Raw genomic sequence first — 14,718 nt, 5'->3', positions numbered from 1 at the left:
CAAAGTTGGGAACAAAGAGCAAGGAGCATATTTAAAGGGCTGAAAGGGGAGAGAAAGAGACTAGGAGGGGTTAAGAGGACAACTACTGCCACCACAACTGCTGGTGTTTTGGTTCCCTTATTGGCTGAACAGAAGAGAAGAGAAGAGGCGATGACTAAGCACGCAACTGGAGGCTTGGCACCCATCGTCAGAACTACGTCATCGGCGATTCCTCTAAAAATGTTCTGGAAAGAATTCCAAGGAGCGTCCGACAACGTGTAGCTGACCACGATTCCCGCGAAAGATTTGATGTCACGTCAATGAATAAGCCACCAGTGAAGCAAATGTAATAGAGTACCGAAATGTCCAAGACAAGAACGTGTCCTATGTAATGGCAAAGATTAAAGATTTCCCAACAGAGGTTTTGTATATGAAAAGTGCATTTACAGAAAGAACTGTGAGTAAACAAGTGATATTGTTGTTTTCTTTGGAACACAGATAAGTAAGAATTATATGGAAGTGTTAGAAAAAGTCGGTGGTAAAGTTTTGTATAATATCAGGGTAGAGAAAAGTGTATACATTATACTGGTGTAAGGAAAAATCCTGAAGGTGGTTATTTAAGAGGGAACAGTTATTCTATACTTATTGTAAAGTATGCATTTTATAATGCTAAGTAAAGTGTGAATGTTGAGTGAACATAAAATGTATATAATTCGATAACATAATAATTTTGCTGGAGTTAGATATGTTGAGAGAGTCAGTTACTCCCACTATGTTGTAATCTCAACTGTTTAGTTAGAATAAAACGTTTTTGTTTGAACAACAATTGATCTGATCATTTGCCAATGGACAATCTCAAATAAATTTTGCATCTGTGTGCATGTGTTGATTTAGAATAGCCACGACTTACTGTATGGTTAGGACTTTAGCTGAGACCTTACCTTTGTTCCTATTCTTATTATTCTTAAACTCTATTATTTCTTCCAGACTGGTGCAGTCATAAATAAAAATAAATTTGTCTGGTGGAAGAGTCTGAGAAAATAAGTTTTACATATGGCACAGCCTGACTGGAAAGCAGATTAGCAACAAATAAGAAAAACCATACATACATCTAAAATAAATAATGATAATGACAAAAAAAAATTACATAAGTATATTATTAGTTTACTAAGAAATTAAAAAAAAAACAACAACTGCATCTTCTTTAAAATGTCCATTCACGTATACTAATAAAGACAAAAGTTACATAAGTGAGTTGAAAACAACTAATCCCTTAGTATAAGCGAATGAAAGTGAAACAATATTTTCCTCAAAGTTGTTGGTTTTTAAGGAAAAAAAAATGTGGAACTGATAAATATAGCCACATTTCAAGTCTATGTATATTCCATATTCCTGAGAAAGTTAAGTGATGATGGAATTTCTCAAAAAAATGGCAATTGTGCATACAAAGTGAATGAAATAGTATGGAAACCACTTAGTATATTAAATTTAATTTAGACCTAAGTGGTTTCCTTACTGTTTCATTCACGTTTTATAATTAATACCATTTTCTGATGAAAGTTAATAGTTGGAACAGTGCTGTCAGGTAGAGGAACCTTTAAAAGACATGGTATCCAAATGTTCTTTATATACCATTATCTTCTATCAGTGTGGTATTGTGGCTGAGTTTCCAAGGATGCACACATCCCCAAATGAAAGGGTTCAGAGCTAATATCCTTTCACTTTTAATTTTGTTTAAAGCAAAATAATAATTATCAAACACAAAGAGGCTGCAAAACCTATAACAATAACTGCTGTTGGAGGGAGAGGGGGACAAATTTATTCATCTCATTATATTATGCATTTTTATTTCAGCATGAGGTTTGTGTCTTAACACAAAAACGATGCATTATGGATTTTCCAAAGAGGAATATTTCAATCATCTTTCTTTTTTTAAGGCAATCATATTACAAAACATGGGTGAAAACCTACAGAAAATGCTAATATTTAGTTGTTTTTTTTTTTAATTTTTATCAACTACCCCCCCCCCCCCCACACACACACACACAGCAGGTCACATGGCCTACACATAATAGTGTGTGTGTCAAGTGTGAATATGGCTAGGAAGAAAGAAGAAAGCTGGTGTATTTCTTGACCTAGAGACCTAAAGCCGCAGGGAAAAATGGTTTGGGGGAAGGCTGTTCCAAAGACTAGAGAAATGGAATAAGAGGTTCAAATAATAATAAGCTGAACTGTGTACAGATGCTTGACAAGCAGTTGCTGATGTTCTTATATTTTAAGAAAGTGGAGCAATGGTGGTGGAGAAGCAGCAGCATTGTTTATGCCACCTTCAAAATTCCAACTGAAATGAGTAGAAATGTTATATCAGACAATGAATACTCATTAACCTATGGGTCCACTTCATAGCTGATAGATAGCATACCAGATCCAACTTCATGCTAATACTGTAGTCACTTCCAAATACCAGCTATTCTTGTTACCAGCAGTAGTGTGTAAACAAGAAGTAGCACACTACTGAATCTATTCTCACTATAAGAACAGCATTATAAATAATTCACTCACTAAAGGAAACTCACTGTAGTAAATTGTCCACTACAATAAGCCATTCCTGTGGTCCCTAAATGTTTGCCATATAGTGAGAGTTAATTGCAATAGGTGATCGCATATTACAAATATTTTGACTTGCATTTTGAAGTCATTAATAGCCGGCCTGGTTGGTCGAGTGGTTAGCACATCTGCTCTCAAGTCAAAAGGCTGTGGGTTCGAATCCCGCCTTGGGCATGGATGTTTGTGATTGTCTGTGAAAATGCTAGTAGTGATGGTGGGAAGTAAATAGCATTGTGTATATGATGATGATGATGGTAGTTGAGGTTCATTGTAGTTTGTGGAGACAGTGAGCTATAAGAGTAGGTTCCCTCCCTCGATGAGTCTTTTGACTCCCTGGAGGTGTCTCGTAATAATAATAATAATTATTATTTTCAAATGGTGAAATACATAGCCAAAGATCAGCGGAATACAGTTAACTATGACTATAGCAAACTGGTAGGATCTATTTAAGTGGTTTGTTACAGTGAACTGCTTGATATAGTAAATTTCTTGTACCAGCGAGAGAGTGTCAGCCTATAATAAACAATGAAAAGTTGCATAACCACATGATGTATTAAATCCTAAGTTGCATGCTATGCAGTTCCATTTACCAATAAACCTGAGATAAATTTAGATCAACTCATGCAATAAGAGAAAGAACCTATAGCAACTCGGTGCAGTGCATCGGGTGCAGATGATGGGAAAGAAATTTATTGAAATTTTTCTTGAGTTGGAGGTTGGCGTTTTTCTTGAGTTGGAAGTGCATCACTATGGGAAGATTTGGGATTTGTATTAAAAGTGATTAAAAACTTAACAATGATTATGGTGGGGAATTCTTTATTTAAAAGAATACTTCCCATAACTGGGATAGATGGTGATAACTGTTTCTATTTAAACCTGGTATTATATCTCACACACGCACTCAGTTTTTGCCACAGAACTGACTAGTAGAAAGGACATATCCTGTAAGATTGTGCTATAGGTTCTATCTCTTATGTATGGGCTAATCTAAATTAATCACAGATTTATTAGACTGTAACAGTAAATTGCATAGCATGTGACTTCTTGTTGTTTTTATTTTATTTTAGGTTGATTCTCTTTATAGCAAATATTGCTATAAAGCAACATTTGCTTTATAGCAATATATTCCATCATTATAACAAACTACTGAAAATCCTGATCAAAGTCCATACGAGGTTTTGTTCGATAAGTCCATGCAAAAATGAAGAAAACAATTTTTTTGGGGACAAACATACACTTAGTTCAACGATGCTTGAGTTTTTTGATCCCGTCCATATAGTATGATTTCTCCAACTCTTCAAAATAGGCAGCTGTTTTGGCAATCACTTCATCATTTGGTGAAAATCTCTTTCCTGCCAGCCATTTTTTCATGTTTGGAACAGATAGTACTCCGAGGGAGCCAAATCGGGGGGGACTTTGTAGTGTAAGTCGAACAATTTTGCGGTCACAATTGCAGAAGAGTGAGCGAGTGCATTGTCGTGCTGAAAAAGAATCTTCTTTTCCACCAAGTGTGGTCATATTTCCTTTATTTCATTATTTAAATGATCCAGCAAAGATGCATAATACAATCCAGTAATTGTTTTGCCATTTTCAAAGTAGTATATGAAGATTACGCCACAAGCATCCCAGAAGATGGTGGCCATAACCTTTCCTGCTGAAGGAATGGTTTTAGCTTTCTTTGGTGCAGATTCCCCACTTGTAACCCATTGTTTTGACTGTTCCTTGGTCTCAGGCTGGTAGTGATGAATCCATGTTTTGTCCACTGTTACGAAATGATGCAAAAATTCCAATGGATTCTGTTAAAACAGCTTTAAGATGTTCCTGCAACAGTTTACACATTGACGCTTTCGATCCAGTGTGAGCAAACATGGCACCCATCTTGCAGATAATTTTCTCATATGTAAACGTTCATGTAAAATATTATATAAGCGGTCATTTGAGATGCCTACAGCCTTAGCAATTTCACACACCTTCTCTTCTATCAACCATCACCACATCATGATTTTTTTCAATAATTTCTGGAGTAGTGACCTCAACAGGGCATCCAGAACGTTCAGTGACACTTGTGCTCATATGGCCACTTCGAAATTACTAAACCACTTATAAACCATTCTAATTGAAGGCGCAGACTCACCATAATGTTTATCAAGCTTAGCTTTGGTTTCCTGAGCTGTTTTGCCTTTCAAAAAGTAATGGTTAATCACTACATGAAATTCTTTCTCATCCATTTTTCACAAATCACGGTACTTGATCTATTCAAATGAACGCCAAACACAGAGTAATAGATCTATCTGACTGAAACTTAGTGTGTGATCCTCCACCAGTTGCCAGCAACTAAAAATAACCTCAATACGATACGTACTGGTGGTGCCATCTCTTAGACTTTGCCTGGACTTATTGAACAGCCCTTGTACATATGACTGTGCAGCTTCTACATACTAAGTGAAACCTAGCTGACTTTCCTATCATCCATAGTAAGGAAAATCACATTATTCCTAATAAATTTGAATTAAGTATCACACTGAAATGAAATACATAAAGGTAGTAGGGATATATGAAAATCATCTCTAATTCTTGTAAATTACTTCATAAAAGATTATGAACAAAATTTGCTTGGTTGTATATCTCCTTGACATTAAAACCTGGTTGTGGTGAGTGGATGATATCTTTGCTATTTGACAATCTTCTCATATGATGAGTAAAATGCTAGATTTGCTCATATAAGAGCTATGAAAATCAATGAATATTCTGATCTGCATTATGACCATCTTAACTACATGGTTACAGAGCTAATATAATTTTATTTTTCAAAAAATTAACACTATTCATTCCAGAATAAAATTCATATTAAAAGAACTCCACAAATCTTCCTTTTTATATTTACTAATCATAAAATAACCTAGCAGCACCTTAAAGTTCTGTGTTTACTGGGGGGGGGGGGGGGGGGGGGACCCTTCATCTACAAGTGAAACAAGAATATTTTCCCGTTTTCCGCTTGTAAGGTAAATATATCTATTATCTAAAATAATATAAAGGAAACTTCAGTAGGCAGAAGATTATAGCCAGGTTGCACTGCACAAGAGGCAGGGTAATCTTTTTTTTTCATGAGGGGGGCCAAAGTCTCTCTCTATCAGGCTGGAGGTGCTAGAAATGCACAATACTTAAAAGTGATAGCTTTTTTTTTTTTTCCTTTCAGAGAAAGAAAATACCTAAACTAACTTGGCAGAGAATGACAGAAAAGGAAAGAAGAATGGCTAGAGAGAGCTGGAAGGAAGCAGAATTAGTGGCACAAGACAGGCAACTGGAGGAAGCAGATCTCAGCCTTATGTGCCATGGGACACAAAGAAAGATAAGTAGTAAGTAATATGAAGAAATAAAGACAAAATTTCAAACAAAAGAAGTAAACCTTATTTTAAAAAATATCAGGATTGTAATCTTTTTAATGCATTACTTTTGTTTATGCAACTATGTTTTAGTGGGTTTCCATAATTTTAACAAAGCTTTAAAAATAAACAACTGCAAGGCTATATATAAACAATTAATTCCTAACCATGCTCATGTGAATTTGTGCTGATACAATAGTAATGCATATAAGAAATGGATCGCTGGGCAGTGAAGTAATGTCATAAGATCAAACGAGTCATTTGTCACATTATGCAAAAATACAATTATGGCATCAGTCAAATTAGCTCTAATATCAAGTATCTAATTTCAATGTTGAAAGATTTATTTTATATTTCCACGGTGTTCCATAATGGCAGTGATCATCACGGAAATGAACTAAACTTAATTCATTAATTTCATTAGACGACAAAGTTGATGAAAAGCATATGTTACTCTTTCGATTAATCATCTACTACAGTGTATCATTTTTTCCATCTCACATGAAAGTGTGAGATGAAAGCCTTCTAAATGTGCTGCACAGTTAAGATCTGGTAATTAGAACTGTAATTAGAAGACTGATGTCTTTCTGCATCTAATAAGATGTGCTTTATGGAGACTATCCAGAAAAAATCTGAAACAGCAGCTATATTTCTACCAAATCCAACAAGATAATTGTCTCCACTTTCCAATAAAAAATGACACTGAAATATTTTCAGACCTTAGTGGGATTCAATCTGATATCATACCAGTTACATATATGGGAGCCAACAAGTTAAGTGATAATATGCTGATTTATCTTTTGTTGTCAAGACCCTATAAATTCTTTCCCCATGACAGTCTTTCTACAGCATGCATTTGGTAGAAATATTTTTATACCCACTGTTTATCAGTATTACTTATAATTCCCTGATTTTCTTTTTTTCTAAACATGCTAAGAATGTTTAGATGAATTTGCCAACCACTCACTACAGGTTCAAACTCTGTATCCCAGAATACAGTAAAGAAATTAAAAGTATTTTTATATTACTTAAATTAAGGGGATATTAAATCCCACATAGTTTTAAAACCGAATAAGAAACTCAAAGATCGGAATCAGAGAGTTTCTTGCCGAATATAGTAAACTATAAAGTATCGGCGACACTAGCGTTAGCAAATGCAAGTGATCCTAGTACGTAGTACAATACCGGGCAACTCGTTGCAAAGGTGGAGAAGTTCAGATCGCTATTCTTAGGTATTTTCCATAATGTAAAAACACATTTCCTAGGAAATGTATGCTGTTATTACATTATGGAGGGAGGTCACTACCCAGACCGGTTTCAGCCTTTTTTGAGGCTTCATCAGTGAGTAGCTAGACCTAATAATACCAAAGTGTATAGCGAAAAGAACTTATATACTCTGCGAACGAGTTATCCAAACAGGTGCAACCATTAAGTTACTTAAATATAAAGAGCTAATAAGCTTCATTTCGGCAATGAAAACATTACTTAAATTAAGGGGATATTAAATCCCACACCTTTGCAACGAGTTGCCCGGTATTGTACTACGTACTAGGATTACTTGCATTTGCTAACGCTAGTGTCGCCGATACTTTATAGTTTACTATATTCGGCAAGAAACTCTCTGATTCCAATCTTTGAGTTTCTTATTCGGTTTTAAAACTATGTGGGATTTAATATCCCCTTAATTTAAGTAATGTTTTCATTGCCGAAATGAAGCTTATTAGCTCTTTATATTTAAGTATTTTTATATACTACTAAAGAGAGAAAAAAAAAAAAGGCAAAAACTAGAATTTCTTGATAATCAACTGGAACTTTATGCATTCTAGCAGATTCAAATATCTTCTAAATCTTCTTTTGAAATAAAATGAATCATCTAACTTTCATCTTTAAATTTTGTACGGGCAATAAAATTAATGCAGTGTTTGTTAAGATATGATAAACCGCATAGAAAATAACATTTTTACTATTATTTAAAACTGAATTTAAAGGGGAAAAAAATTGAGCAGTTACCTGTCTGAAGCTTCCTTTTCTTGCTTTTCATCATCCTTCAATTTTTTAGATGGAGGTTCATCTGCATTTTCTTTAAAATCTTCTGCTGTGCTGTTAGCAGAACTAGTATTTGGTTGCAGATCTTCAAATTCCCGCTTTGATCCTTTTCCTTTATCTTCTTCTAGTGAAACTTGTTCACTTGCATTTGATTTTGATATCATTCTTAAATCAATATCTTCAAAAACTTTGGAACCCTTTGAAACTTTCACTACTGTAGGAGAATTTTCATTATTCATTTTACTTTTAGATCTGCTTCTATTGTTTGAAGGGATATTTCTCATAGATATTCCACTACTATTCTCTGTTCTTTTGGGAACTTTATCAGATTTTTTCACTAAGGGAGAACGAGATCTGTCACGGGACTTGAGACATTTTTCCTGTTCTTTTGAATCATTACGTTTAGATTTACTCTGAGTTCTAGCTCCTTGATTCTGAAGTTTATTATTGCTTTCCTTTGGAACGAGTACATTTTTATCACCCTTAGTAGTTTTTTGTTGTGCATTTTGTTTGCTGTGTTTCTCATCAGTAAGTTTTCTATTAATTTCTATTTCAGACTGCTTTCCCTTAATGTTAGTCTGAGACAGTGGTTTCTCTTTTGCATCTTTTTCATGATTTAATCTTTGTTTGCTTTTCGGAGAGGATTTTGTAACTTTTTTCTCAGTAAGATTTTTCTTGCTATTTGGAAATGATTCAGATATCTTGGTTTCTAAATTTGTACCTTTTGTTAAATTGTCAGGAGACAATTTCGAATCTTGGTTTTTTTTCTGAACATGTTTTTGCACAACATTTTTGGAAGGACTGCTTTCTATTCTATGTAATGATTTACTTGAAGAAATTTCAATTTGCTGAGATGATTTACTACTGGAATTTTCAGTTTGCTGAGATGGCTTACTGACAGGATTCTCCAACTGTGGGGTAGATACAGTGTTCAAAGTCACTGTCTCTTGTGGTGATTTATGTGCATTTTCTGCCTGTTGATATGATTTACTAAGACAGTTTTCAGATTGATATGATTTATTAAATGAGGGTGGCTGTTTTGACAGGTTAGATATTTTATTAAAACAATTTTCTGGCTGCTGCTGACGTACTTTATTAACACAGTTTTCTGACTGTTGAAAGGAAAGTTTATTCATGTTTTCTGTAGAGTGAAATGGTTTATTTAAATTGCTTTCTGGTTGATGAAATGGCTTATTTTGAAAAGTATCTAACTGCTGCAATGATTTACTCTGATAATTATCAGAGTGCTGAAAGGATTTACTAGATAAGTCTTCTGATAGGTGCATTGATTTATTAGGATAGTTGTCCACTTGCTGAAACTGCTTATTAGAACAGTTTTCTGATTGTTGAAACGGTTTACTGAAAAAATTGTCTGGCTGCTGAAATTGCCTATTAATAGGACTTTCAGAATGAATAAAATGCCTAGCTGAAACATCTTGAGGAAGTGAAATTGGTAAAACGGGTGAATCAAATACACCTGCAAAAGTACTTGGCAATTTAGGTAATGGTGGTGGTGGTTGTAATGGTGCTACAACAGGTTTGCTAATGCCAGGAGGCATGTTTGAAAACAATGATACAACTGTGGGTGTTAACGTGACTTCCTTTTGAGGTTCTTTATATACTTTAATGTTATCATTTGGTATAGATACTGAAGAAACTGTAGGGATGCCTTTCTGAAGACGAGGATCTCGAGTGAACCTGTTCAGCCGTGGATCAATTTGATGAATCTAAGCAAAATAACAAAAATTATTAGAAATCAAATTTAAAAAATCAATATAGAAAAATAATAATCAGAAAATAAGTCATTCGATCTGTCCAAACTTAGTTTTAATATAGAAAAGTAATAATCAGAAAATAAGTCATTCAATCTGTCCAAAACTTAGTTTTGCTGCCAACTCAATGTTTGAATAGTACCATGAGGGTATGGATGATTGAGAATAACTTCAGCTGAAGATTTTCACTCTCTAGTGTAATCAGCCACTCTAGAGATGGAAAACAAACATTAAGGTTGGAAAACTATGACCACACATATCTATTTCTCTTTGCTTGACTTTTCAGCATTGGTGTTTGAGTTGAAACAGGGCAGAACCTACTAAAGGAATCTCTACCAATATAGTTATCGAGCATTTCATCCAACTGCTCTTCATCATATTGTGAACTCATTTCCCCCCCACATACACTACTACTTAGGCCTCCACCTAACATAACTAGTGGCAGAACTAGTGGCAGCAAGAATTATTCTTAATGCATTAAGCTTGTGTGGTTTGTATACGGTAGCAATCAAATTAATCCGAAAGTAAAATTTTTATTTCACAAAAAAATAAGTACAAAAGTTAAACTCCAACTTTAACTAATAATTTATATGTGCTCCTCTGTTACTCTACCAACATAGAACACATTTTTGTTATTTCTGCATTTCGGAATCATACTTATATAATGGATTATATTAAGTTATCCCTTTGTTTCACAATTTAATTTTCCAAGTCTCTTTTTCACTATAGCCCATACATTTTCTATTGGATTAATGTTAGGAGAATTACCTGGCCACTGAAGCAATTTGGATTTTATGATTTATCAGGAACTCTTTCACTTTTTTTTTTTTAAGCGTAGCGTGGAGCAGGATCCTGTTGGAAGATGAGTTCTTTGTCTTTCTGGATCTGTGGGACCACTCTTTTTTCCAATATTTTTATGTATTGGTCACTTTTCATCATACCATCCAGGCACAAATGATCCTGGACTGCCATGTGTAAAACAACCTCAGAACATCTTTTTAGCTGGGTATTTAGGAACTTGTTGAAGATGGGTGGGAGGTCTTCTCAGCTATCATGGTGTAACATGAAGAATAAATAAATTAAAAACCCTGCATAAAAGATAATAGATGAATTATTTAAAAGAAAAAGAAATATTCTTGCATCCAATAAAATATATAAAATATAAAGGTGTTTGTTGAACTAACTAACAAAAAAGAAAGAATATATTAATGTTGTGATATGATATAAGAGAGAAAATTTAACTAAATAAGACAGAAAAGGATTAGTCATAAGAGATGGTATGTGAGAGGCTAGAGATTAAAATATTAGGTAAGTTCATAGAGAAATTTTGGAAAGGGGATTAAATTAGAGGCTAGCAAAAGAATAAGAACAGACCATCGCTCAGGGCCGATACCCGGATTGAGACATTATTTGGCCCGCCAAGCAAAGGATGTTTGGCAGAAAAACGCCACCCTAATTGAAGTAAAATCAAGTAGGGGGCGGAGAAAAGAAGTTAAGGAAGGTGCCGTTAGGAGAGCAAGTATAAAAGGGTTGGAAACCCACCACATACACACACACACGAGACTTTTAGGCTTTTGGTTCTGTTCCAGGAGAGTTCATCGCAAGCTCTTTCGTATGGGTTTCACGGTGTTTTCCTGAGTGGTGAGATTGGAGTTATATCTCCTTCGTCACAACACGGAAACAAAAGTGAGCGGAATATCCGGTTCCGTATTTCCTATGTAAGAAGCGAAGAATGCCATATAGTCAAGGAAAAGAAAGCATATTTTTTTGGGTTTCAACTTCAGTGGCAACCACAAAAAAGGGAAAGCTGTAAAGAAATCGATATCCACATCGCGAGTTGCACAGCCCTTATTTAGACGATTCAAAGTGTGTCCTGAATAACGAAAGGTAAAGACCGCGTAGGCAAAGTTCAATTCAAAAGGGAACATAGGAGAAGCAGATTATCGGAGAGGTTATACCAGGATACTTCAATCAGAAAAAAGATAGAGGCCCATGGAAAACTCAGGAAAGAAAGGTACTGTAAATTATATCTTGTGTTAACTAAGATTCGTCTGTATTAGTTATCATTATTCTAATACTGAACTGTTGAAGTGACCAAGAAAACAATACTAGGACTTTAGTATCTGACAGAATATATTGAAAGTAAGCTGGCTAGTGTTAATGTTATATGAGTAATTAAGTGTCCTGAGAATTTTGCATATCTATTATATTGTATAAGAAAGTTTAAATGTCATAGTTGTGTTAGTGCAGTAAATGGTTTAGTTAAGCTACTTAAGTTTGGATAGTTAAATAGTGTGAATTAATCTTATATGTCCATGTCATATGAAGTTATGTGTTGAATGTGTATGGCGGCATGATCGTAATACCCATTATAGGATCATAGCTTAATTATTTATGATAAGCTAATGTCAGTTTGTAAATATTTAGTATAGCATTGAATTGAGTAATAACTAAAATTTGAATTGTACCATGTTAAGGAATTTAATAAACCTTTTGTCCAATGATAAAACAGTTGTCTGAAATTGCTGTCCAATGCACCACTTGAAAAATTACGAACCTAATCACGCGGGAAACTAATGTGTTAAGAAACGAGATAAAGTGTCACGACTGCAACATTGTTTCACTTTCAGACATATTTTAGTTCTTTCTCCTTGTTTTTATATAATATCTCAAACTAAATATCCCAAAAGGCACAGTATAATACAAATATTAGGGGTACTAAGGGGAGAAATAACTTAGATATTAGTAAAAATTTTGGTGATATTTCGAGCATAGATAATAGTAGAACATAGATAAGTGGAAATTATTAGATAGAATAAAATCATAAATTGGGACACGACATTAATGGCGCAGTTGACAGGATGTAGTTTAGCTAATTAAATCTTAATTACAAGCTATTCACAACAAGTTGGTTTTGGTAGCAGATCAGATAACTGAGAGGTAGAAGTTTAGTTAAGTTTTGTTGAGAAATTTAGTCAGTTAATTAGTGTAAATTGGATGCAAGTATGACTGAACCCTCCTGTAATTTAGGCATGGATAACAGCGAATTTTTTTGTTATATTAATCCACAGCAGGTGGTCCCACAATTTTCGGGAGAGGAGACTGATGACGTCCTAAATTTTTTTAGGTATATAGAAGAGCTTAGAAGAGTCTGAGGATGGACTGATTTTCAGTTGCTAGTCTTGCTCTGAAGCAAACTGGTGGGAAAGACCAAAGCGTTCATAGATCACTCTCCTTTGCTAAGGGAAGCCTTGGATTATCAACAATTCAAACACATATTGGTCTCAGAATTTGCTAAGAAAAAAGAAAGTTCCCAGGTATTGAAGGAGCTGTATAATTGCATACAAGAGGAGGGAGAGAGTGTGTCTAAATTTCGGAACAGAATTATGTCTATATCACAAGCCATGAGGTTCTCGTTCCCAGAGGAAGAGGCCCACATGAAATGGTTAACCTTTCAACAGTTCAGAATCGGATTATGTGTTCGATTAAGAGAAGTAATATTTAAGAAAGGAGCCCAGGACCTAGACTCGTGTTTTAGCCTGGCCAGAAAAAGAGAAAGAATTTTGGATGAAATGGAACAAGCCTCTTCTCTGAGGGAACAACTATGAAAGGAGTTAAAAAGTGAGTTAAAGAGCTTGGGGCATTCTGAGTCAATTAAGAATGAGTGAAGTATAGTTGCGATTGCCGGTAGTTCAATTGAGAGAGATATTTCAGTGAAGGGAGAAGAAATAAGAATGCAAACTGTGTCTTTAGCAAAGGTGAAAAGGAAAATGCCCCTGCCTTTGGTAGAAGGTTTGATTGAGGGTATACCCTGCAAACTCTTGTTTGATACTGGGGCTCACATATCGGTAATCCCATAAAATTTGGTTGAGACATTTCAGGATGTAACCAATAATAGTTTTACTAAACTGATTCAACGCATTAAGATCATGGGAATTGCGAAAGTTGAGCTTTCCTCAGTCTTAAAAGTGAAGGCCAGTATTTCCATACCTTGCTTCCCTATCACTGTCACTCATGAGATGCTAGTCTTACCCAAGGTTGCAGACACTAGCAACCAAGTCATACTGGGTATTGATTTTTTAGAAAATTATAACTTTATGTGTGATTTTGCAAATGGAACACTGTCCCTATGTGGAAAGGAGTGTAAACCACAGTGCAGAATGCAAGATCAAGGTCGAATTGAAGGATTGGGAAAGGGAGTCTAGCATGTGGAGGAATAAATTGATCCACGATAACATCAAGAACTTAAGTTCTGAGCAGGAAAGGATACACATGATGGAGTTCTTTAAGTCTGTGTTCCACAAGTATCCGAAAGTGTTCACAGAAGAGATCAGCTCACTTTCTTGTACCAACCTGGTTCAACATGCTGTAAGGATCAATTCTGATGTGCCCATATATGTGAGACAATATCAAACCCCACTAAAGCACATGGACGCACTCAAGAAATTACTCCTAGAATACGAGAAAGCTGGAATTATTGAAAAGTCAAATTCTAGATGAAATAGCCCATTTATTTTAGTAGAAAAGTCTAATGGCAGGTTAAGGTTTGTACTGGACCTGAGAGAAATCAATAAAGTCACTATGCCCATAGATTTTCCCATGTGCAAGATTGAGAACTTGTTGATCGGCCTGGAGAGAGCTAGATACTTCTCCAAACTAGATCTGAACTCGGGCTATTTCCAAATTCTTTTGCGGGAGGACAGAAAATACTTTGCTTTCACAACAAGATGGCAGAAGTATCAGCTGTGTCAACTACCTCAGGGAGCTAGGAACTCAGCCATGAGTTTTCAGAGCCTGATGAATTCTGTGCTATCTGATATGTTGGGAGAAGGGGTTATCTGTTTCCAGGATGATCTTCTGGTTTACTCATCTTGCGTCGAGGAGCATAAGAGACTATTAATAGGGGTCATGGAAAGACTTAACAGCTCAGT

General features: G+C 35.1%; 1 protein-coding gene across 1 annotated transcript in view; it reads right to left on the bottom strand.

Moving 5' to 3' along the window:
* LOC150104858 (uncharacterized) overlaps positions 1-14,718 on the bottom strand; it is a 265,378-nt gene that overhangs the window by 129,815 nt on the left and 120,845 nt on the right. Inside the window, exon 6 of the mRNA XM_090395375.1 lies at positions 7,980-9,742. Within this exon, the coding sequence (XP_090251501.1) occupies positions 7,980-9,742 (1,763 nt within the window). The remainder of the gene's footprint in view (positions 1-7,979; positions 9,743-14,718) is intronic.

The sequence above is a fragment of the Typopeltis vanoorti genome, chromosome 7 (genome assembly GCF_054136105.1).
Source record: "Typopeltis vanoorti isolate ZY-2024b chromosome 7, IOZ_Tvanoo_1.0, whole genome shotgun sequence".
In the NCBI taxonomy this organism is placed as follows: domain Eukaryota; kingdom Metazoa; phylum Arthropoda; class Arachnida; order Uropygi; family Thelyphonidae; genus Typopeltis; species Typopeltis vanoorti.
The sequence above is the reverse complement of the archived record's forward strand: the minus strand, read 5'-3'. Positions and strand labels throughout refer to the sequence as shown.